The sequence below is a fragment of the Neophocaena asiaeorientalis genome, unplaced genomic scaffold (assembly GCF_003031525.2).
Source record: "Neophocaena asiaeorientalis asiaeorientalis breed wild unplaced genomic scaffold, Neophocaena_asiaeorientalis_V1.1 scaffold254, whole genome shotgun sequence".
Taxonomy (NCBI): Eukaryota; Metazoa; Chordata; class Mammalia; order Artiodactyla; family Phocoenidae; genus Neophocaena; species Neophocaena asiaeorientalis.
This window is the reverse complement of record NW_020174705.1, coordinates 3613822-3638796: the sequence shown is the minus strand read 5'-3', so window position 1 is coordinate 3638796 and position 24975 is coordinate 3613822. Positions and strand designations below refer to the sequence as shown.

Below are 24975 nucleotides of genomic sequence, written 5' to 3'. Positions count from 1 at the left end.
ATTAGGCAAGCCACTGTGTATCAGGTCTCTGACCTGCATCCTCCCCTTTTCACCATCACCCCCACTGTAGGGGCAGGGAAACTGACAGAAGGGAGGTGCCCCTGGCCCAGAAGTGGGGGAGCCAGATGCCCAGCTGTATGACCCTAAAATTGTATCCCTCCCACTCTGAGCCCTAAGTCTCATTTGTAAATAGGGGTCGTCGGCCACCTTTCCAGTGCTGTGAGGGAACTGTATCTTGGGGAGGGTCCCAGGGAGATGCTGGGGGTGCTGGTGGAGGACAGGTCTTCAGACACCCAGCAGCGGCTGATGTGGAGCCTGCTCCCAGCCCACCCCCAGCTGACCACCCTCTCCGTGGGGAGAGGAGGCAGAGACCCAGGAGGGGGCAAGAGCGAGTTTAGGGTCCCTCAGGGAGCTGAGGGGGGACAGGTGGGGCAGGCCGGGGGGCCAGCAAGGCCTTGGTTGTATCTAGCTGTTACAGATGTGCTCCTCTCCTAGGTTTCCAAGCAAACTCCTTTTTGCCTAGGGATGGGCATGGGGGCCTGGGCACCTACCTCTTTGAGCCTAGGCTCCCGCACCAATGGAACAAGGCTGCCCAGAATCCTTTCCCCATTCTCCTAGACCCAGAGGTGTGAGCTCTCTTGGCCCAGGCCTGGACCAGGTCACCCCAGGAGGGCCCCTCAGGAAGAAGCCAGGGCTGTGGCTTTGGGTGGGGCTGGTGGCCTCTTCTGGGAGCCCAGCATCTGGAAGCCATCAGTTCAGGGGCGGGGGAGTTGCAGGAGAGGGCCTGGAAGGGGAGCATGCCTCCTCCAGGCCACACACAGGCCCACCTCTCGGGAGCAGTGGCGTTAGGCCCACAGGCCCTGCTGCCGTCTCTGCCTCCTGCCAATGCCTCTCGACAGGCAGCCTCGCCCCCTACCGCTTGCTGCCTTCTCTCTCACCCCACTGGCTGCTGCTCCTGCAAGATGCAATCACATAATATGCAATAACATCGCCTACTGCGTGCTGGGAGCCTCGATTCTCTGGGTGGGCTTGCCTTTTGGGATGGTTGGGCTTCAGGGAGAACTGTCCCCAGGGGAGGTTGGCCGGGTCCTCTTCCTGGAGTGAGTGGTACCTGTCTTGTCTTTGAAGCCTTAGCTCAGGGTCTGGGTCCAGGCTGGGGGCTTACGTAGTAGCTTGTGGCTGTGGGGGTGGGAAGGGAAGAGGGACATCTCCCTCAGTCCTCAAGCCTGCGACCTTGAAGGAGGGGGTCTAGGTGCATAGCAAGGAGCTCAGCGGTGTCCCAAGAGCAGGTGTCTCTGATTATCACCTGAGGCCACCTGCATCAGAATCACAGGGATTCTTAGCCATGTGGGTTTCTGGGCCCCACTCAGACCTGCTGGCCAGACACTGGGCTCGGGACCTAGGGTCTGCATGCTTATTTTGACACCCAGGCATCCCAGAGCACGCTACTCCATCAGCCCCCGATCTACTGGGGGTGTAAGCATCAGACAGAGCTGGTATCTTCTGTAGTGGGAGGGATGCCTGTTACACTTAGGCCCCTCTGGAGATGAATTGTAAAGACAGGGGCCACTGGGGGCAGGGCATGGAGGGCACCCAGCCTGAGCCTGTCCCTGTCCTCCCCGCAGCCTTGCCAACATTCCATTGACCCCTGAGACTCAGCGGGACCAGGAGCGGCGGATTCGGCGGGAGATTGCTAACAGCAACGAGCGGAGGCGCATGCAGAGCATCAACGCGGGGTTCCAGTCCCTCAAGACCCTCATCCCCCACACAGATGGAGAGAAGCTCAGCAAGGTGGGCAAGTGCCAGGAGGACTTCCCGGAGGAGGTGGTGGGCTGGAGCAGGGAGATTCGGAAAACACTGTCAGCCAGGGTCCCTGATTTTTCTGTCCCTCCTGCCCTCAGGCAGCCATTCTCCAGCAAACGGCCGAATACATCTTCTCCCTGGAGCAGGAGAAGACCAGGCTTCTGCAGCAGAACACACAGCTCAAGCGCTTTATCCAGGTAGCGCCCTGCCCTCCCCCTGGCTCCCTCTCATTGACATGGGCGTGTCCGGGCCCAAACACTGGCTTGGGACTGTGATGGGGCTGTGGGTCCCTTCTTCCCCACCGACCTGCCTACTTCTGGCACTTGCGTTCCTGCCCAGGCCCTGATTTAGCCAGGGTCAAGTGCAGTGGAGTGGGCTCTGGAAGGAACTGGGTGACTTTGGGAAGCAAGTGCATTCTGCCTCCTTTCCCAGCCTTGGCTGTCTGGTGGATTTGCACACTGGGGCTCCCCAGTGCCGGTGCACCTGGGTTTGACAGCTTTGGTGGGCTGTGATGGAGCTTCCCACCCCCACTCCCGGTGGTGGTGGTGGTATGCAGTGTCACAGCACACTCACCGACCCCTTGGGGTCCTCAGGAGCTGAGCGGCTCATCCCCCAAGCGGCGGCGGGCAGAGGACAAGGACGAGGGCATCGGCTCGCCAGACATCTGGGAGGACGAGAAGGCGGAGGACCTGCGGCGGGAGATGATCGAGCTGCGGCAGCAGCTGGACAAGGAGCGCTCGGTGCGCATGATGCTGGAGGAGCAGGTGAGGCAGGTGGGCGGGCCGGTGGGGGATGCTGTCCAGCTCTCTTCCTTTTCTCCTGTTATTTACGGGAGCTCCTGCTTTGTGCCAGGCCTAGGAGAAGGGTGTCCATTGAGGAGCAAACCAGACAGGTCCCAGTCCTTGGGGGTCACCGTCTGCCTGGGGAGAGATGAGTCAATGGCTCTCACATCGTAATTATGCAGCTGTGATAAAGGCCACACCGGATGGGTGGGCATCAGGAGGGGGACCTGGGCTGGTTCCAGATGGGCCGCCCCATAGCTTCTCTGTGGAAGTGACCTGAGCTGAGGGTGGGAGGGCGAGTCTCACCGCTGAACAGGCAGAGAGGGGAGAAGGGTGCTCCAGGCAGAGAGAACAGCATGGGCAAAGACCTGGGGCTGGAGGCAGGCAGGGAGGGAGCATGGCATGAGGGGAGCTGCACGGGAGGGGAGGAGAGTCAGGGCGGGCCTGGCTGGCTACGGTCAGGACTTTGGTCTCCACCCCGAGGGTGGCAGGGAGGCTGACCTCAGCAGTCTGTGGGCCCCGAGCTGGGGGAGGCGCCAGGGTGTGGCCTGGGTCCTACCTCTGAGCCTGCCGTTCCACCCCCAGGTGCGCTCGCTGGAGGCCCACATGTACCCGGAAAAGCTCAAGGTGATCGCACAGCAGGTGCAGCTGCAACAGCAGCAGGAGCAGGTGCGGCTGCTGCACCAGGAGAAGCTGGAGCGGGAACAACAGCACCTGCGGACCCAGGTGAGCAGGAGGTGCCTGGAGGGGCAGTTTGGGCCTGGGCCTGGGCCAGGGCTCTCAGACTCAATGTTGGTGCCTCTGGGTGTCTAGCAGGGTGGGCCCTGGGCCTAAATCATGGTAATGCAGATGTTCCTGGCTTCCAGGTGTCTTGCATACATTATTCCATTGAATCCTTGTTGTAGCCCTTTGAGGCCTGAGCTGTTATTACTCCTGTTTACTGATAAGGAACTGGAGGCACAGAAAAGTTCAGTAACACACCAGTATCCTTAGCAGTTTGGGGCAAGGATTTGGACCCCGGCCACCTAAATTCAGCCTGAACTCCCGACCACCACTGTGTTTGTTAGGTGTGAAGTGCTGGCTTGGCTCTGGAGAGGGAAGGGCCATGCAGTCTTAGATAGCCTAAAGCCCCTCTCCAGGCCACCTTTTCTTCATTCTTAAAATAAGAGGGGTGGGAGGGGTCACAAACTGGACAGCCTCCAGCGAGTGAAGGAGGCCGATGGACTGGGGTGATCGGTGGAGGCTCTCCAGGAAGTGGGCAGAGGGAGATGGTTTTGGAGGGCCGTCCCACACCCTCTGTGGCGGACAGAAGGGAAGGGGCAGCTCCCAGAACCTTCGTAGAAAGACTGAGGGCCTCTGTCTTGCAGCTTCTGCCCACTCCAGCCCCTACCCACCACCCCACAGTGATCGTGCCGGCGCCAGCGCCCCCTCCCTCCCACCACATTAATGTCGTCACCATGGGCCCCTCCTCGGTCATCAACTCTGTTTCAACATCCCGGCAAAATCTGGACACCATTGTGCAGGTACCTGGCTTGGGGAGGGGGCAATGCATGGGGGGTCGTCCTCTGGGAATGGGCCCTTTGTGGGGAGATAAGAAAGTGGGCGACTGGCGGGGATTGAGACAGAGCTTGAGCTTTGTGGGGAGGAAGTCTGGAAGCCAGATGGGTCTCCATCTCTGCATCTGGGGTGAGGGGCAGAGAGGGGGGACTGGATGGCCCGGAAGACCCCATTCCTTCTCTCCACATGGCATTTGCTGAGGGGGGTCTTTTGTTCCCGGAGCCCCTGCTTTCAGAGTTCCCGCATCCAGCTCTTGGGTTGGTCCAGGACCTGGGATGGGGGTGGAGGGGGCAGTGACCGGTTGGGTGGCAGTGAAGCCTGGCTTCACTGTCAGCTCTGAAGGTCGAACCTGAAGTCACTATTGTGCCCAGCCTGGGGCAGAGACCTCTTGGGAGGCCCAACATTGCAAAGAAACAATTAACCCAAAACGCCCAAACAGAATAAAGGCCATCAACCCCTGGAACTTGAGTTGCACGTAAACCCGAAAAATTGAATAATAAAATTTATAACAGAGACCTTCCATAAGCCAACAGGCAGGCTTTGAAATATATAAGTGAGCGTAAGAAGCTTGTGACTTCACGCAGCTGGGCACTGTCTCCCCTCCAAGTCTTTTTCAGCTCAGCAGAGGGCTTCTGAAGTTTGTTTCTCCTGACTCTGGCAGGCTGCCCCTGCTTTGCCAGGCTTGCTTCTGGACCTTTCTTGGGGGTGTGTGGGTGGTGGGGGAGATGGTGGCTGTCCACATGGCCCCACCATCCTCATGGCAGCTTCTCCACCAGGCGATTCAGCACATCGAGGGCACCCAGGAAAGGCAGGAGCAGGAGGAGGAGCAGCGTCGAGCCGTCATCGTGAAGCCGGTCCGCAACTGCCCCGAGGCCCACGCCTCCGACACCGCCTCCGATTCGGAGGCCTCGGACAGCGACGCCATGGACCAGAGCCGGGAGGAGCCAGTGGGGAACGGGGGTCTTCCCTGACCACCCCCCAGCCCTCCTCTCCCTTCTGGGGGCTGGAGGGGGCGGGGCAGCAACTGGGAGACATGAGGGTGAACGAGTGAGGAATTTTTACAAAATTACGGCATCATTTGGGTCTCTTTTATGACCTCTTTTTCAATACTGTAAATCGACCTTTGAGTGAAGCCACCCAACCCGAGGTCCGGGGCTGGGGCGGCAGGAGCGCGTGGCAGCACCGGGACACCTGGGGCTGGGCCTCGGCCCCGGAGGCTGGGGAAGCGGACATGGAGGTGCCTGGCCTCTCTCGCCAAAAAGCATTTTTTCATTGAAACATGTTTTTAAGAACAGGGAAAATCAAACAAAACCCCAAGGTATTTCTGCCCTCCCCAGAGCCAGCCCTATGACCGTCAGTTTTTAATTCCCCCTTCCCTCCTCTTTTTGGTGTTCTTTCTCCTTTAAGCACTTACACGGGTTGGGGGTCTGGCTGGGTCGGGGCTCTCGGGGTCCGGGGGTCTCCGTTGCTTCTCGGTTGGGGTTTGCTGCTGCCCTTCTTCCCTCCCCTCCCTGTCTCAGCACTAGGAATCGCCACTCTCCACCACTGTCCGGCCCCCACCTCTCCCTCCAGGTTTCCCATCTTCCACCCCAAAAAAGTCTTTGTCTTTCTCTTTTTGTTTTGTTTGTTGTTGGTTCTTTTTTGGTTTTAGTTTTGTTTTTTTTTTTGTTTTGTTTTGTTTTTTTTTTTGTTTTGTTTTGTTTTTTTTTTTGTTTTGTTTTGTTTTTTTTTTTACAATTTTGAGGTCTTTGTGTTCAAGGAGAAGCTATTATATTTTGTTAAGAAAGTGGGGGGAAAAAACCAAGAGGCCACTGTGCCTTTATAAAGAAACAAAATAAAGTTTGTACTTTGTTTTTTAGATTCTGTGTCTCCTGGATGTGTGCTGTCATGAGGAACTGGCGAAGGCTTCCTGGGGTAGCGTAGGGGGTGTTCTCTGGGCCCACTGGAGGGGATTGGATGTGGGTGAGTGTGATGACTCCCCCAACTTATGTGTGGTGTTATGATGAGAAATTGGTGTCCTTAGATTCCCTGGGTTTACTCTGGGGATTCTGCAAAGATGGGAGATGGTGTTGGGGCTGAGGTGAGTGGCTCCCATCTCCTCCTTGGTGGGAGGCAAGGAGAGAATGAACAACCAAGCCATAGGTTCCTATCTCCTAGAGAAAGGACACAAGATGCTCAGTGGTCCTGATTGATCCCTAGGCTTTGCAACTTCTCACCTTGTGTAACCCTTGGAACTTCAGTATCCTCATCTACAGAAGAGAAGTGAGCACTCCCTTATGGTGTGGTGTTTAAGAGCTCAGGTCCTGGGGTTGGTCTGCTGGTGATCAGATCCACCTTGGGCAAACCACTTGATCTTTGAGACTCAGTTTTCTCATCTGAAAGTTGAGAATCATAATGGCACAAGGACATTACATCTTAATTGGTAAGGAGGTGGTCCTTTAAATTCCTTAATCCTCCATGACCAGAGATTGCTTTATAATGTGTCGCTCTTGACCTGCTTTTCCTCAGGTACATGACAGGTACGTGGGGACTGAGGCCAGAGAGGAAGAATAGCTGATTCACATCTCACCCCACAATGAATGCCTCCAGACAGGAATTTGTTGAATAGAAAGGCAGGCAGGAGCCTGCATTTTTTTTTTTTTTAGTGAAATTCACATAACTTAAAATTAAGCATTTAGAAGGGAACAATTCAGTGGCATTTACTACATTACTATGCTGTGCAACCATCACCTCTATCTCATTCCAAAACATTTCTCACTCCAAAATGAACCCCTTACCCATTAATCAGTCTCTCCCCATTCCTCCCTTCTCTGAGCCCTTGATAACCACCAATCTACTTTTTTTTTTTTTTAGTGTTTAAAGAAATTAAAGTGTAATTTAACTTCGGTAAAAATTCACTTTTTAGTTTTTGCTTGTGGGAGTTTTGACAAATGTGTAACCATCACCATAATTAAGATATAGTTTCTTCATCCTTGCGTTCCCCTATGTCCCTTTGTGGTCCACCCAGACCCTGGCAACCACCGACCAATCTATTCCTATGGTTCCTATAGTTTTGCCTTTTTCAAAATGTCATATACTATAAATATATTCATTTACAGTATATGACATTACATATTTAGCTTGAGTCTGGCTTCTTTCACTTAGCATTATTACTGTAGTTTTCTCTTTTGGGATATATTTAGATATATTTACATAAATTAAATGCGTGTTTGAGGGAACCGTCTTCGCTAGGATATGGGCGGGGACGCCCCTTCCCAAGGCCAGCAGAGCGACCCCTTTTGGCCAGGTGCAAGGCGCGTCCGACGGGTTCCAGGCAGCTCCTGAGAGGGTCAATAGAGGGCGCTATGGAACCAGGACGTCTGGCCTAGCAAGGCGGAGGCTCCGCCTCCTTCCGGTGTCTGGAACTACGCAGTTCCTATAGGCCAGAGGCGCGGCTCAGAGGCGGGGCCAGGGGAATACCCCAAGCCCAGACCTGTCGTGGCGCGCCCAGCGGCCGTAGGCTGTCTCACCAGCAGGCGGCGGGAATCAGGGGCGCGGCCTCCGTCCCGCCTCTTCCCGGACTCGCTCCGCCCCGCCCCTCGGTGCGCATGCTCCTTGGTGCCTCAGGCCATCTCGCGCGCTCCCGACTGCAAGCTCCTCTGGCCCAGGCTCGGCCCCGCCCCGCGCGCTCTCACGCACGCTCCGCACGCAAACGCCGCGAACCCGCGGTTCCTGCGTGTCCTCCGGGTGGAGGCGCTCGCCGGCTTTCCCGCTCGCGTCCCTCGGAGGACGCGGCCGCGGGTGGTGGCGCCTGCGCTGCCCGGCGGAAGTCCGACACGCTGCACACGTGACTTACGACGGTCTAGAGGCAGCGGTCAGAAAGGAACAAGAGACGTTAATTTTAATAGCACGTTTCCTTTTAACCCACAGTGTCTGAAACGTTGCCATTTCCGCACAGGTGATGAATGCAAGAAACTACCCACGAAGTATCTCATTCCTTTCTTCCTGCCGAGTCTGGGAGCCCTGTGTGTATCTTGCACTGGCTACACCTCCGTGGGTACGGCCGCGGATCCGGGCGTCGGGGGCAAGTGGGAGCCAGGCCAGGGGGTCGGAAAGGGCACGGTGTCCTGCGGGCAGTGCGGACACTGGCCTGGGAGGAGGAAGAAGTGGAGACGATGTGGGAACCAGATCGTAGAGGACTTCCAAGCCACGCTAAGAAGCTTGGACTTTATTTTTTGTGATGGGAAGGGGTCTAGGAGAGACACGATCAACGCAGAGTTCAACAAAACCTGTCTTAAAAACCTTTTTTGAAGTACCGTATAAAGTACACTCAGAAGAGGGCTCATAACTGAAGTGTTTAGCTCCGTGAATTTTCACAAACTGAATATACACCCGTGTAGCCGGCACCGCACCAAGCGCTCAAGTGGTTTGCTTCTTAAAATTCAATTTTTGGAAGTATAGAAATGTACAGGGAGGCTCCCTGCACGCTTCACCCCGCCTCTCCCAGTGCTAGCGTCTTGTTTGCCTAATGTATGGTATGGAAACCAGGTGATCGCTGTCAGTGCCCACCACAGGGCTTATTCAGATTTTACAGTTTTACATGCTCTTACTTACGTATGTGTGTGTACAGTTGCTCTGTAACATTTTGCAGCAGCAATGTTTGAGAATTGGAGTTGCTGTGCAACCTCATCAGCACTTGATATTGTCAGATCATTATATTTTTAATTTTTTTTTTTTTTCAGCAAATTTGGTAGGTGTAGAGTGGAATCTCACCACAGTTTTATTTATTTATTTATTTTTGTCCACACAGCCTGGCATGCGGGATCTTAGTTTCCTGACAAGGGATGAAACCTGCACCCTCCACAGTGAAAGCACAGAGTCCTAACCAGTGGATCATCGGAATTCCCCACAGTTTTAATTTCTGTCACTATAGATTAGTTTTGTCAATTTAATTAATTAATTTATTTTTAAATTTTGGTCATGCCACACAGCTTGCAGGATCTCAGTTCCCTGACCAAGGATTGAACTCCAGGACACAGCAGTGAAAGTGCTGAATCCTAATAACCACTAGACCACCAGGGAACTCCCTAGTTTTGTTTATTTTAGATCTTCATACAAATCATACAGTATATATACTCTTTTTGTCTGGCTTCTCTTAATATAATTTTTTGAGATTCATGTATGGTTTTGTGTATAATGGCAGTTTGTTCATTTTTATTGGTAAGAATATTGCATTGTATGAACAGACCACAAAGTTGTTTAGCCAGTCACCTAACAGTGGACATTTAGGTTGCTTCCAACTTAACGGCTATTATGAATATATTTTAGTAGATGCTGTCCCCCAAATAGATTGTGCTAGGCTATTGATTCTGCCACCAGTGTGGCTGTGGAGGGACATTCTAAGCATGTGACTCTCTTTGGTGATGGTTTCTTCAGGAGGGAGCTAGGCATTCTTGGTTCCTGGTGGCCTCCCCCACCCTATTTCTTTGTTAGGGATTAAATCTCATGGGAAATGTATGTCTGCTCTGATCTCAAGGATCATTACATTACACCGTGTCCTCTTTGTGAAGATCCTCAGAAGAAATTCCTGTTGAGTCTCAGCAGAAGAAATAATTTCACTTCTCCCGAACAGTTGGCTTGTTCTTATTTTAAGGACACTGTGAATTGGCAAGTGATCAAGTTACACACATGGGAAGACTTACGTATGTAGTGCCGTTTGCTTTTGTATCAGCCTTACAAATGGCTCCATTTTGTGTGCCTGCCTTTGTGTGGTTTTCATCTCCTGTTGCGTCCAATTCTTGCTTTCTTGGTGTACTTTATGGATATTTGGGAGTCATCTTTATGCTTTCCTGGCACAGGGTGGGTTATGATAAATAAATGCTGCTTGTTGCCTTGATTTCGGGGCATCCCTGTCAGCAGGGCATTCGCACCAGCTCTGTGAGATGTTTGAAGGGTTGTCTAGTGGAAAGGGGTGGGGGGGGAGGGGGCTTCCTGTGACCTTGGCCGCCTTAGCTGTTGGTTAACTGGCCTCAGACAAGTACATAAAGCACATGCAAATCCTCCAGCCGCCTCTTGGAGCTGGCTGGCCACGCTGTCCTTAGCCTGAGACTTCGTAGTCTCTGGCTCTCCCCTATCCCACCCGAGCCCATCCCATGGGTCCTTCTTTATCCGGCTGCCTCTCTGTGCTTTCCTGGATGCTACCATCCTTGTGGCATTTGTCTTTCTCCCTCTCTCTGGAGTTCTGTGTGCCCCCTTGCCCTGCAAGTCCTGCACCAGGGGTGAGGTTAGTGCCATCCCCTGCCTTGGTCCCCTCTCTCCTCTTGCCCTGCTGAGTTGCAGCTTCTGGTGTTGATTGACGTGAGCGTGTGCTGGCTGAGAGGAGGGGTAGGACTGGGGGCTGGGGGGCAGGTTGGGCCCTGAATCCGGCAGCTGTAGGAAGGAATGAGCTCCCCAAACCAGCTCTTCCCCCACCACACCCCTGGTGTTGAAAAGGAGCTAGGAGTGACAGCTGCAGAGTTTCCTGAATTAGGGGGCCTAGGTCACAGGTTCCTGCTGGTACGGCCTGTCTCTGTGGCAGCCTCAGGATCAAGTTCAAGAGGAAATGGCAAAGTGATTGGAGAAGGCTGCGGTGCTGTACACATTCCAGAGATTCATTGTCTGCCTCACGTTGCCTCCCCTCCTGTGGGAAATAGAGAGGATGCTCTGAAAATTTGGAAAGAGAATTGACGAAAATCTGTTCCCTTGTAGGGAGGAGGAATTGTCTGGGGTGGACGGGCGCAGAGGGTTAGTGGGGGGCTGCATGTTTGAGATCAGGGGAGAGGCGGTCTCCATTCCCTAGGGGACTCTCGTGGTGCGTGTCCCTGGCTTCCTGCGGGAAGGTGCGGTGGCAGGTGAGGAGGAGATCTGGAGCATTGTGGCTGGTTGTGGGCCTCACCTCGTATTCAAAACAGCAGAATTAAGCTCTCTGGTAGTGAGTTCCCTGTCACTGGAGGTATTCAAACAGAGGTCTCTGTCAGAGCTATTGGGGGGGGGATTCCTGCACTGGGTATGAATTTGGGTCCTTCTAAGGTAGATAGCCTCTAATTCCTGAGGTAAATGGAAAGGTTCTCTCAGTGAGGGCTACTTCAGAAGAAATGAAATCTGCTGACACCTTGATTTTGGACTTAAACAGCCTCCAGAACTATGAGAAAATAAATTTCTGTTGTTTAAGTCCCCAGTCTGTGGTATTTTGTTATGGCAACCCTAGCAAACTAATATACTGTCCTTTTGTGACTTTTGTTTCACTTAGCATAGCATTTTCAAGGTTTATCTATGTTGTAGCATATATTAGTTTTTTTTTTTAATGGCTGAATAATATCTCATTGTATGGATGGACCACATTCTGTTTATCCATTTATCTACTGATGGACGCCTCGGCTTTTTTTCACCTTTTGGCTGTTGTGAATCATTGCTGGCTGTACAAGGATCTGTTTGAGCTCAGACAGGGCATGTTTAAATCAAATGCAGTCAACCCTTTAAGCAGTGCTGGGCTCACCCTCCCTGTCTGCCTGGCTTGGGTTCCTGTGGTTTCTCTGACCCTCTCTCTGTCCTGCACCCCCCGCCCCCTGTCACAGCCCTCCACTCTCTTCCCTGCCCTGCTAATTCCTCTCCCCACCCCCCCCATGGATGACATTCACTTGATTGATGGGAGAAGCCCCGGGTTTGTGAGTCGGGCAGATCCGGGTTCAGGTCCAGCAGCTCCGTTCTGAGTTGGTGACGTTGAACAAGTCCCTTCAGCCCTGAGCCTCGGGCTCCACTGTGAGGTGGTAACGTCCGCCTCTTGTCCCTTGAAGCCCCTGGTGGGGCAGGCGCCTCCTTGGCTTGGACGTCCTTTTCTTTCCCGTGACCGAGCGCTGCCTCCTCCCTCACGGGGAGCGCCCCCCCAGCCCCCCAGCGTGCACATGGGTTAGAAGACTCAGTGTTGGTGTGTCGGTCAGGGTCTCCTGAGAAACAGCCAAGGGGATATGTGTTTACGGAGGGAGGTTGTGGGGACCGGAAAGTCGGAAATGCACGGGGGAGGCGGCAGCTGGAGAGTCAGGCGAGTCCACGAGTCCAAATTGCTGTCTAGTCTGAACGCAGAACTCCTTCCCCTTCGGGGCACCTCAGTCTTTTCTCTTAAGGCCTTCAACTGATTGGGTGAGGCCCACCCACATTAGGGAAGATGGTCTGCTTGAGTCAGAGGCTGTGGATTTAAATGTTAGGCACATCTGGAAAACACCCACACAGCAACATTCAGACTGATGTTTGACCACACAGGTGGGCCACATGGCCTTGTCAGGTTGACACATAAAGTTAACCATTGCAATCGATAACTCATCAGTTCTCTTCAAACTGATCTATAGATTCATCCTAATCCAATTAAACTCCAAGAAGGCTTTTAAAAAAACAACTGACAGGCTGATTCCAAAATTCATGTGGAAGTGCATGAAAGGGACGAGAATAGTCAAAACAACTTTAAAAAAGAAGATCAAAGTTGGAGACTTCACACTACCTGTTTTCAAGATTTATTAGGAAGCTATGGTGATCAAGATAGTGAGGTATTAGTGAGGCGATAGACACATAGATCAATGGAACAGAATGTAGTCCAGAAATAGATTCACACATACATGGTCAATTGATTTTCAAAAAAAGGTGCAAAGGCAATTCAGTGGCCATTTAAACAAATGGCCAGTTGTGCTGGAACAACTGGACATCCATTTGTAAAAATCTAAATCTTGCTCCACATCTTGCAACATATTAAAAAAAATGGCAGAAAATGGATTATAGGTCTAAATGTAAAACCTGAAACTATTACATTTCTAGAAGAAAACAGGAAAAAAATCTTTGTGACCTTGGGTTAGGCAAAGAGTTCTTCAGTATGACACCAAAGGCATAATTCATAAAATATCAAATTGATCAATTGTACTTGATAAAAATCAAGAACTTCTGCCATTTGAAAGACACATGTGAATGAAAAGTTAAGCCACAGACTTGGAGAAACTATTTATGAATGATGTTTCCGATAAACAGCTTGTCTCCAGCGTATGTAAAGAACTCTTAAAACTCAAAAAAAGAGGGGTCTTCCCTGGTGGCACAGTGGTTGAGAGTCCACCTGCCGATGCAGGGGACGCGGGTTTGCGCCCTGGTCCGGGAGGATCCTGCGTGCCGCGGAGCTGCTGGACCCGTGGGCCATGGCCGCTGAGCCTGCGTGTCCGCAGCCTGTGCTCCGTGGCGGGAGAGGCCATAACAGTGAGAGGCCCGCGTACTGCAAAACAAAACAAAACAAAACAAAAACTCAATAAAAGAAAACAACCGGTAAAAAATAGGCAAAAGATTTGGACAGGCACTTCATCGAAGATGCACTGAAGAAGTGGATGACAGGGACTTCCCTGCTGGTCCAGTGGTTAGGACTCCATGCTTCCACTGCCGGGAGCCCGGGTTCAGTCCCTGGTTGGGGAACCTGCAAGCCGCATGGTGCGGCCAAAAAACCCCAAAAAAACCAAAAGAGAAGTGGATGACAGATATACACATGGGAAGATGCTTAATATCATTAGTCGTTAGGAAAATGCAAATTAAACCTACAATGCAATATCACTACACACCTGTAAGGATGACTAAAATTTCAAAGACTGACCAAGTGCTGGCAAGGATGTGGAGGAAGTGGTGGTGGGAACATAAAACAGTACAGTCACCTTAGAAAAAAATTTAAGGGGGCGAGGGATAAATTAGGAGTTTGGGATCAACATATACACATTACTATATATAAAATATATAAACAACAAGGACCTGCTGTACAGTACAAGGAACTACACTCAATACCTTGTAATAACCTAAAATGGAAAAGAATATAAAAAAGAATATATATATATATGTAACTGAATCACTTTGCTGTACACCTGAAACACAATATTGTAAATCAACTATACTTCAATAAAAATTTTAAAAAATTAATTAATAAAAGAAAGAAAAAATTTAAACACCTACCAGCCAATCCACTCCTAAGTATTTACCCAAGAGAAATGAAAGCGTATGTCATAATGAATTGTACACGAACATTCATAGCAGCTTTATTGGTAATAGCCAAAACTTGGAAACCACCCAAAAGTTTCTCAATAGATGATGGAAAACAAACTGTAGTCCATCCAGGCCATGCAATCAGGATCAAAAGGAGTGAACTATCCATACGTGCTGCAATGTGAAGAAATCTCAGCGTAATTATGCTACGTGAAAGAAGCCAGATAAAAAGAGCGCATATGGGAAGATTCCATTTATATCAAAATCTAGGAAATGCAAACAAACGTGTAGTGACAGGAAGCAGATCAGTGGTTGCCTGGGAAGGGGTAGGAGGGAGGGACATGAGGAAAATTCGGGAGTGAGGAATCTTCGTTATTTTGATGGTGGTTATGTACATGTGTCAAAATGTATCGAATTCTACACTTTTAATACGCTGTTTGCTGTGTGGCCGTTGTACCTCAATAAAGCCATTTTAAATGTGAAGCACATGAAAGATGCCAAACTGACTGTCGCCCTTTCCTCCACAGCCGACTGTCACCCCCACAGGGACCCCCCTTCCCAGCAGGACCAGCCAGTGCTACCCCTCCTAGAACTGGCTTTCGGGGGCCATCATGTGCCCTCAGGAAAAGTACATTAAGTAGCACATAGCAGAGGCACCGCTGGAAAGGGATCTGTCCCTCCACTGTCTGACCAACCACACTCAGAGCATCCAACGCACCTCCTCGCTCCCCTTTTTTCCCTCCCGTCAGCATTCTGTCTCTTCCAGAGGCCTGGGAAGGTGAAGCTCCTCATCATCGACCTCAAAGGTCGGGTCGCGGGGTTTCCTTAACTAACCATCGAGGCTCTCCCCTCCTGACCTTCGGGGAGGGGCTAAAACCTGTGTCAGTGGCTGTCCAATAGGCCCTTCGTTCACAAAACTGAAGCGTGTGAAGGTCACTGATTGCCCAGACTTCAGCTCAAGTTATGCAGATGCTGGGGAGACTCGGTTCCTGAGTCCCAGACCTGACCCAAAGGACGCCCCACGACCCCGCCCCGTGACCCCTGTCACGTGACCCCAGGCAGCTAGGGGAGAGAATCCAGACGGGACCTGCCTTCCGGGGTCAGGTCGGCAGCTGGCGCAGCAGGGTCACAGCAGCCTCCTTGCAGCCTCTGGGGTCTGAGCTGCTTGCCCATCATGTCCGTCCAGTTGCCCTAGTGACTGTGTGACCCTTCTCCCCCGCCCTGCGCTGCCACCCACCCTATAAATAGAGGCGAGGAGCAGCTGGGCTCTCTTGGCAGTCACGATGAAGGCGCTGGTCCTGCTCTGCTGCTTCGTGGCCTCGCTTCTGCTCCCAGGACAAGCAGGTATGACCCCTGCCCTGTCAGCCAGGCCAGACTGCGACCCCCACGAGCCCCCGAGGTTTTATGTTTACCATGGGGTGGGAGGCTCGGGCGGGAAATGGAGGATGAGGCCTCCGTGATTCCTGGAGGTGATGGCAGACCTTTGCTCCCAGCCGGTCTCACCGAGAAGGCACAGGGTGTGGAGACCTGAGAGCACTTGGGGCTTGTGGGGAGGCCAGAGGGAGCGGAAGCCGTGACCTGAGAAGTGCAGGCAGGTGCAAGGCCTGGAACAGGGGGCCAGGGCCAGAGACAAGGGCTGGCCAGTAGATGTTGTGGAAGAGAACCCCAAAAGTCAAGACTAGAGCCTCCTAGATGGACAGAAGACCCCGATCTTGGAGGTGGAGGGGCCCCTGGAGGTCGTTGAGTTGACCCTCCCACCTGGTGGAGATCGCAGAGGCCTGGCTTTGCATGAGTGAGGGCGGGGTGGGGGGGCACGGCTTGGAAACAATGGGACAGAGTGGGGGTCAGTTTGGGACAGGATTGGAGATAAAAGTTGGGGATCAGGCTGGAAACCAAATTGGACACAGTTCAGAGGAGGAATGGAACCCACTCGAGTGAAGCTGGGCTAGGCTGGGGGCTTCATCAGAAGGGGGCTGGGGCCTGCGTGCCGTGGTTTTCCTTTGACATCTCAGCACTTTGTGTGGCAGAGGCAGTGGCTCTGGTTACGGCATGGGGGTTATTTATAGGCATGGAAGGGGTACCTGAGCATTTTGCCACCTTTGTTCCCAAGACTCCTGGGTCTGAGTTCCTCTCAGGGATGCTCCAGGGGTGCTCTGGGGGCCCCCCAGGAACCCGGAACTCCTGCTTTGCCTTTTCACGACGTCTGGCTTCATCTGGGCTGGGGATCGTGGGGCCTGGGAGCTTCTGTTTCTTGAGGTCCCAGGCCCAGGCAGGAGAGCCTGCGGCAGGCAGGAGAAGTAGCCATTCCCTGGGGGGTTAGAGACCAAGGTGGGGGGCTCTGGCCTCACGTGTGCCGCTGGGCCCTGCCCTTGTCTGCCCTTGAGTTAATTTGGGCTCCGTGGGGCTGCAGTGGCTGGGGTGGCGAGGATTCCAAGCGGCTGTCAGGCGGCTAAGTATGGAAACAGCCGTGTCATTTGATCCTGAGCCCGGGATCCACTGCCACCCTCTCCCCAGCTCCGCCTGGCCCCAGCTGCCACTTCGCTCTGCTTCCACGCCGCTGCCCCAGGAACTTTTAGCCTTTTAGGGACATCCTTTATCTTTCCTTCCACGAAGGGAACTGGACATCTGGAATGTTCCACAGGCCTCATTGGGGGATCTTGCTGTTGGGAAAGGAGGCGGGTGGGTGCTCTGTGCAAAAATCCTCTCTTTGCAGGCCCTTTCCTTCCCAAACTCTGCGGTGTGACCCTGACCTGGCTTCTGGGAAAGGGTTGTCCACCAGTGTGCGAGGTTCCCGCCCTCCTCACCCCAGCTCAGGACTTGGGCTGTGCGTTCTTCCCGGCGGTGGGCTTTCTCACCCCTCCAATTGCATATTGCATACCCCAAAGACTGCTTCCTCCTGCGATACCCGGGGGAGATTTCAGCCATAAGAGTGGCTTCCCCCCACCTGTATAATGACAGTCCTTCCTACTGGTTGACTTTCCCCTAAAATATGCCACCCGGTAAATGCCACCGTGCCCGCAGGCAGCAGCTTTGGTCCTGAACTTCCCACCCCACTGCTGAATCCTCATTTCCATTCCCGTGTCACTCGCCTCTCACCTGTGGCAGGCAGACTTCTCTCTAACTCCCCTTCCTGCTTCCTGGGGGGACCATACAGAGCTGCCCTTCCTTCTCTTGTGCCCATGTTGCTCCCGTGGCCCTCTGATCTGGGGTGATGGGCTCCACAGCCTCCCCCCCGAACCCTGATCCACCCTAGTCCTTGGTCTCGGGGTCCTCCTCTTTGTCTCAGGGACCTGGCCTGGGGACAAGCCTGCTCAAGGACAGAGGAGAACAGCCCTAAGAGGGTTTACTCAGTCTGCTCATTGTCCAGGTAAGGGAGCAAAAGCCAGAGGAAAGAGAGCCATGTTCAAGGTCAGACAGCAATTCAGTGGCAGGCACAGCCAGCCAGGACTAGTCTTAGCCCACCTGGGAGTTTCTGTCCTCCCTCAGCTGCTCTCTCTCTGACAGGCCTCCTTGGACGCCCCAGTCCCTCTGTCTGTGGGCGTGAGGCCACAGGAGGCTAGCTTCCCTCGGGATACAGGTCAAGACTGATGCCTTTGAACTTTGACTCCTCAGAGAGCATGTGGGGTGGGATGAGAGAGGGGCTGAGAAAACATTGCTTTGAGCTTAAGCTGCTGGCATTTGTTAGGCCGAATTTGGGACATCCTTGTTTCCCATTACCTGCTTGAGGCAGAGATGGGGGGTGGCAGGTGTTCTGAGTCTGCTCATCTGTTTCCTCCAGCCCAGCCCTGGTTTGCAGACTTGCCCACCTGCTCTGGCCCCACCCTGACATCCAATGGAGAGAGGTTGGTTCACACTGGGGCTCCCCGGGCCCTCCATGAGCGATGGGGGTCTCTCAGGAACTCCTTCGTGACCCTTCTTCACCCACCCGGAAGGAGGCAGTTTTCATATACCCTCAGCACGGCAGCCCAGATACCACGATCCACCGTGGGGAGGGCTCTGAGAAAAGGTCATGTGCTCAGGGGTCCCGGGGAGATAGCAGACCCCAGAAGCCTCTCCAGCCCTCCTGCAAGTTGTGTCCCCAGCAAGGTCCCCGACTCCTGGCTCAGTGCAGCTGGATGGGCCATAGGGAACATGTGGTCCACCATGTGAGGCACTAGTCTGGATTTGCTCAATGGATGCAGCCCTCTGTGGGCACCTTGCCTGGTGGCCTGTGGAACCACAGTTTGGGAAATGCTGGCTTTGTCTCCCATCTGGGTGTGACAGTGAAGCTCAGACAGCTAGTTCAAGGGCTAGAGCTGGAATCCTGGACCAGAAGGAGGTCCCAATGAGGCCAGTTGCATCCACCTGGCCCTTTGTTGCTCGTTTAGGTGTGGTGGGCTGGGAAGGAGCCTAATCCCTTTGGACACAGGAGAAAGATGGCTGGTCCTCCTTCAGCGTGGTCTGAGGGGCCAGTACAGGGCATAGATATGATGCCTTCTGGCCTGGAACAAGGGTGGTGGCTGGGGGAGGGGGGATGGGTGGGGTCTGCCGCTGTGGGATGCCCCTCCCCTACTCCAAATCCAATCTAAAGCTGGACTCACAACCCCTTACATTTAAATATTGCTCGAGGATAGTGTAGGTCACAGCTGGCATGACCTTGCCAGAAAAAAAAAAAAAGACCAGGATCATAAAAGAACCAATTTTAAAAGTTCATCTGGGGTCCTTATGAATTTTGGGTTCTGGGGGACATCTGGATGGAGATAGTTAGCTTAGGAGGAAGGTCAGGTCTGGGGATCCAGAGATGAGATTTGTTTGAGTAAAGATGAGGGCGAGGCTGTGAGATTGCCAAGGAAGCTCTCGCAGAGAAAGAGATTCAAGGACCGGTCCCTGGGGAGTGGGAAGAGGAAGAAAATAAATGGATTTCAGGAAGATGGGATGAGATCCAGGCAGAGGTGTGACCTGACAGTGGAGCGGAAGGATGCTTCCTGGAGAGGCAGTGAGTCTCACGGAGAAGCCATGGAAGGTGGGGTGTTAGCTTGGACACCAGGAAGCCGAGAACTGTCAGTGAACGGCTCATGTTATTCAGTGAGGACAGGGAGGCAACACATTCACCCAGTGAGACTTTTTTTTTTTTTTTTCCCCAGTGAGACTTCTAACATTAAGTCTGTGAGGGATAAATGACCCTAAGAGGAGGTGGCGGTGGGTGGGTTTGCCATAGGAGGCTGTGTGTTTATGGGCTGGCGGGAGGGCTCAGAGGAGCAGGAAAGGCTGAAGAACACAGTGGATGGAGTGGCCTGGACGTCAGAGCTTGAGTGGGATGCACAGGTCCTGGGTGGGTCTGAGGGGACATGTCGTGGAGACCCCAGAGGGACACCGTACACTCGAGGTCCACTCAGCAGCCCTAGTACCCGTCAGGGAGCTGCACTAGGAAGTGGGGATCCTGGTCTATACTGGGGATTGCTATGGAGTGGGGAGGGCCATGCAGGGGAAGGAACCAGATGATCTGCCCAAGAACCCTGTGGAGTGGAAAGGGAGGCTGGTTGTCCCAAGATGTGTGGACTTGCACAGCAGGGCCCAGACCAGAGCCTGGTCTCCAGACCCGTCCGAGATGAGGCCAGGAGATGGCCAGTGAATCAGCATTTTAGTCACAGTGGATGTTGGTCTCTTGCTGTTGGTTTACCAGCCCCAAAATCCGACCCCAGGCTCCACACCCGAGGTGTTCATTCTGCACATGTGCACTGGGCCTGCACCCGAAAGCGCTGTGTTCAGACTCTGGTTAGATTACCTCAGTGGAAACCGCTGGGGGGCACACAGCCCAGAGGCAGCTGGGCTCAGGTTTCCTCCAGGGTGTTTTCCTGGTGGCTGCAAGGCCTCCTTCTGTGGCTCCCTGGCCCATCAGCGGGACTCATTTTGGGCTGAGGGGACCCACGATCTGCTCTGGGAGGCCAGGCCCCTCTAAGACCACTCACCTGCCTCACCTGCCTTCTCAGGGGCCATCTGGACTCGGGAGCTAGAAGTCTGGCTTCAGACTCCTACCTCTGCCCTGTCGGGTTCCTTTTCTCCCTCTTGGTGGTTCCCTTCTCTCTCCCAACACTGGCCCTGCTCTGTCTCCCCATAAGATATGCCCTGAAACTTGTTCCAACAAGGGTCAATGGCTCAACACTTAGACTGTCACTTTCCCAAACCACTTGTTTCAAAAGAGTCAGAAGATTTTACCTTAAGGAATGCATCTCTAACATGGAATTTCTCATTGCTCTGGTGGGCAAGGTCTTACCCAAAGTCCCTAATCACGGCATTGAGGCAATAGATGGTCCATCGATTCTGAGTGCCGAGGGGTGAGCTGTAGAGCGGGGCTTTCTCTACTGGACCCTGAAAGAGGGAGGCAGGGAGTGGACTGGAGCCACGGTGGCCACAGCTGCAGAACTTGCTCAGTCCTCAGGAGGCCCCATCCTCTCTGCTCACCCCCAGCCTTTGTGACCTCAGCTGGAGGTGAAGCGGGTAGCATAATTCGGCAAATGGGATGGGTCAGTTTTAGCTGAGTTTCTGGAGACATCCATTTCCTGGTCTGTGTCACCTGTGCTGTGTCTTTCTCTGGGTTCAGGGACATCCTGTTCCATTTGGTTTCAGCCTCATCCCTCTCCAGCCCCAAAGGAGGATTTGTTCAGAGTCAAGGTCCCAGGTACCCCTCTGCCCAGGGGACAAGCCTGCACTTTTTGCTTCCTTGTCCTCCCTCTCAGAGAGCTCCAGATTAGCCTGTCCTGAGCTGTCCATCCTCAGCATGAGGGGTTTGGGCGGTGGAATCTGCTTTTAAAATGCCTGAGCTGTTACACAGCCCCAGGCAGGGCCTACAGTAACTACCTCTCTACCCGCCAGCTCTTCCCCGGCTGGGCTGGTGTGGAGGGGAGCCTAGTTGTGGGTGTGCCCAGAGGCCTACTTCTGAAGACCAGGAGACCATGGGGCTGGCTGGCAGCCGCTGCCTGGCCCCATCCCAGGAGCCTGTCTTTCCTGGGATTGTGTCATCGGGATGACAGGAAGGCACAGTCGCTGTTGCTTTGTGCATCTCTCAGTCTGGGACCCAGAAGGATTTCGGGTGGGAGGTTGGCCCAGCTGGGGCAGGCTCCCCAGGTTCATTTCAAGGCTGTTAAGTGATCAAAAGAGGCTTTTCTCCTCTGGCCCTTGGGTGGGCCCTTCCCCAGGGGTCCTTGTCTTTCACAACCTGGAGAGCACTTGACCTCTAGCCCTCTGTCAACTCAGAGAGAGTGCTCAAGGGCACAGAATGCACAGGCTGTGTGGCCAGTCCTGGGGAGAGGAGGGCTCCTCAGAAGCAGAGGGTCCTGAAGAAATGGGTGATGTGGCCCTCCCTGGGGAGCCCACCCTGGGTCGGGAGCCAGGATGGACTTGTGACTTGGGGTGACAGGCAGTACGTGATCAGCAAGAGGCATGAGGGTGCAATGTGGATTTGGACGCAGCAGGAACAGAGGGGAGGAAGGGTGGGGCTGGTTAATCACACAAGGTGGGCACTTGATGGGAGAGGCTGGAAAGATGAGGCGGATGGGGGCCCTTCTCTGAAAGGCCCAGCTCTCCAGCCCCAAGGCCAGGCTGTGCCCATTGTGAGGTCCCAGCTGGCCATGCTGTGCAGGCAGGAATGGGCTATGGCCCTGCCCCCAGGAGCCACATTCTATTTAAGGAGATGACACGCACTGAAAAAAAGTGTAACTAACACCCCCGGCAGCTCTGGTTGGAGTTCAGAGGAGGGCTGGAAGGTTGGCCTCATGGAGGGGCAGGGTTTCAGCTACACTGGAAGGAAGGGTACCATTGCTGGACTGTCAGCTGCAAGAGGACGGGGCTGTGCATTTGTTTAATTTGCTCACCACTCCATTACCAACACTTAGCACAGCACTGGGCTCACTGGAGGCACTTGACAATGTCTGATGAATGAGGATGCAGAGACAGTGGAGTATCTGAAGATGGTGATCAAAGCCAGGAGTGGGGGACCTTGGAGCATTGCGCTGGCAGGGATGGGCTGACACCGGCTCTGGCTAGATTGTGGGGCTCCTGTTTGGGGAGATCAGACCACCCTGATGGGTTGGAGCCCATTTGGAAGGGCCTTGAATGCCAAGCTAAGTGGCTCTCTCCCTAGCCTTCAGCATACTCTAGCCTCCTCCCCTTCCAGTGAGCCCCTCCCCTTCTCCTCCCTCTCAGATATTTTTGGATCCTTCTAGAGTGGGGACTGCATTTTGAGCTCAAACAGGTGCAGGCAAAGTCTGGCCTGGAGTTCTGGCCTGCAGGAATTGGGTTGCACTGGGAGATCAGCCCACAACCAGGCCAGGGGAGAGCCCTGGGGTTTGGGAGCAAACCCTCCCTCCCGTACCTGGTCGCTGCCAAAACTGCTGCTCCTGGTTCTCCTCCAAGTGGCCATTCATCTGCCGCCCACAGAATATTCACTAGATGGCAATAGGTGAGGACAAAGCCATCGCCTTGATCACTAGGTCTCTGAAGTGCATCTGATTCCATAGCTGCCTGCCCTGTACACCTGCACTCACCAGAGAGGCTTTCAGCCACTGCTGGTTACTTGGTCTTTCCTGAATTTCCTTCTGCCCTTTGTTCCAAGGATCAGGTAATAGAAGATCGCTTATTTCTCTAGCTTATCCCAGGAGGTGAAGACACCAGGAATGCTCCCTGGGACCTAGGAAGGGGTCTGGACAAACTGGTGAGGGGGTCACAGCCCTCGCCGTGGCCTGGGGGAGCCCATCCTGGCCTCAGGCTCCCAGCAGAAAGAGCCTGGGTCCCAGCTGTGACAGAAACAGAAGTCCTGTGGCGAATCCACCTCCTTCTCCTGTCTTTTCCTGCCTCAGTTTTGTTTTTGAGTGGATAGTTTGGCCAGTGGCCTCTCCACCCAGACCCCCCTTCCCCGAGGCTGCCCACACGTGAGCCTGGGGCGGGGGTGGCATGCACTCTGGGACTTGAGGACAGAGCAAGCCCTGGCATTGTCACAATTCGCCACCAAGCCCCTTACCATCTCTGCACCTGTTTGCTTGCCCGTAAAACAGGATAATAATACTTGCCCTATTTACAGCCTGGGGTTGTTATTTGACTAAAATAAGAAAATGGTTATTGGATGCTTAGGATGTTTTTTGATCTTAGACACTTTTTAAGGTTAAAAGGACGGTGACAATGAGTACAGGGTCTTGCTGCGGACAGTATTCCTGTAGCTTGACATCTGCCTCTGGTTTCCTCAAATATCATGAAACTTGGACAACTCGGGGAATCCATCAACACATCTGCCCCTTCTCAGCACTGTTAATATCCTCGGGATTCTCTGTCCTCAAAAAGCTTACAAACCAGGAGGGGAGGCTGTCCCCACTCATGATAGGAGTAGGGAACCATATAAGGCAGATGTAATCAGGGGCTAAAAATAAGTAGTCAGAGCTTGCCGGGAGAGGGGGAGCAGGGGACGGGGACGGGGCCCTGGGGCTGGTGAGCGTGACCAAGTTAGCAAGAGAGGGGCCGGGAAGCTTTTGTAGGGCTGAGTTAGGTGTTGGTTCCTATATTATTTTCCTGGGGCTGCCATAACAAATGACTCCAAACTGGGTGGCTTCAAACAACGGAAATGTATTCTCTCGCAGTCTGGAGGCCAGAAGTCTGAAATCAAGGTGTGGGCAGGGCCGCGCTCCCTCTGGAGGCTCCTGGGGAGGATCCTTCCTGCCAGCTTCTGGTGGGTCTGCAGGCCTAGGCCTTCCTTGGCTGGTGGCTGCATCTCTCCAATCTGTGCCTCTGTCCTCATTGCAGTGGCTTCTTTTGTTGCGAAGCACGGGCTCTAGGAGCGCAGGCTCAGTAGTTGTGGCACATGGGCTCACTTGCTCCTCAGCATGTGGGATCTTCCCAGACCAGGGCTCGAAGCCGTGTCCCCTGCATTGGCAGGCGGATTGTTAACCACTGCGCCACCAGGGAAGCCCTCTCCTCCTCTTATAAGAGCACCAGTCATTGGATTCAGGGCCCACCCTAATCCAGTATGACCTCATCTTGACTAATTACCTCCGCACAGACCCTATTTCCAAATCATATCACATCCTGAGGTTCCAGATGGGACACTCTTCAACCACTACGGTTCCTTAGCCCTGGACCCAGGCTGCTGAGCAGTTGCTGGCTATGAACAGATTGTTCTCGTCTCTCTCCCAGGTGGTCGCACCTGTTTCCTTGGTCCTCTCTTGGGCCCCACTGCCTACGCGATTGCACCAGCGGCTAATCTGGAGCTCTGCTGACGCTCCCTGGACAAGTGTGTTGAATGAATGGATGGACAGCTGGCAAGGGGCAGGGGATTCCAGGAGCAACACCTAGCCTAGCGGTGGTGCTGGGGAGGACAGTGGGGAGAATTTTCCAGGAATAGACATGTGCTGAGGGCAGGGGGTCTGGTTTCCGGCTGGTCGTGTGATGGGGAGAGTGGTGAGTTGAGAACCCAGAAACTCTCCTGGGGAGTGAGCACCAGCACCCAGCCCCGCACTGTCTCCTACGTGCTTGGCAGGGGAGGAGGAGGATGCAGGCCCCTCCTACTACTCTGCAGATGCCACTTGGAGAAAGAACTTCCCGGTGACCCTCTGCCGCCATCCACGAGGGGTCCACCTCTTGGCTTCTGCCTTCCTACGCTCTCCTTGCCGGCAGGAGCCCCTAGCTGGAAGGTGTCTCAGCGGAGTTAGGGGTCCCCAACCCAGAGACTGGGGTGTCGGCCAGCTCTGGGAGCTGGTGACTGTGGCTCTGTGGCGCTCTCTGTGGTTTGTCCTGGCTCTGGAGGAGCGCAGGGGTGGGGGCAGGTCTCCAGGGGCCCCTCGTCTTTCCAGAAATGCTC

At 53.7% G+C, this 24975-nt stretch overlaps 2 protein-coding genes across 2 annotated transcripts in view; both read left to right on the top strand.

Annotated features, from left to right (window-relative positions):
• TFAP4 (transcription factor AP-4) overlaps positions 1-6000 on the top strand; it is an 11173-nt gene extending 5173 nt beyond the window's left edge. The window contains exons 2-7 of the mRNA XM_024759354.1: positions 1626-1791; positions 1902-2000; positions 2397-2567; positions 3171-3311; positions 3953-4108; positions 4919-6000. Coding sequence (XP_024615122.1) covers positions 1626-1791; positions 1902-2000; positions 2397-2567; positions 3171-3311; positions 3953-4108; positions 4919-5113 — 928 coding nt within the window. The 3' untranslated portion in view covers positions 5114-6000. The remainder of the gene's footprint in view (positions 1-1625; positions 1792-1901; positions 2001-2396; positions 2568-3170; positions 3312-3952; positions 4109-4918) is intronic.
• A 9436-nt stretch (positions 6001-15436) lies between these two features.
• The window catches only part of SRL (sarcalumenin), a 35052-nt gene continuing 25513 nt past the window's right edge, over positions 15437-24975 (top strand). Inside the window, exon 1 of the mRNA XM_024759623.1 lies at positions 15437-15571. Coding sequence (XP_024615391.1) covers positions 15437-15571 — 135 coding nt within the window. The remainder of the gene's footprint in view (positions 15572-24975) is intronic.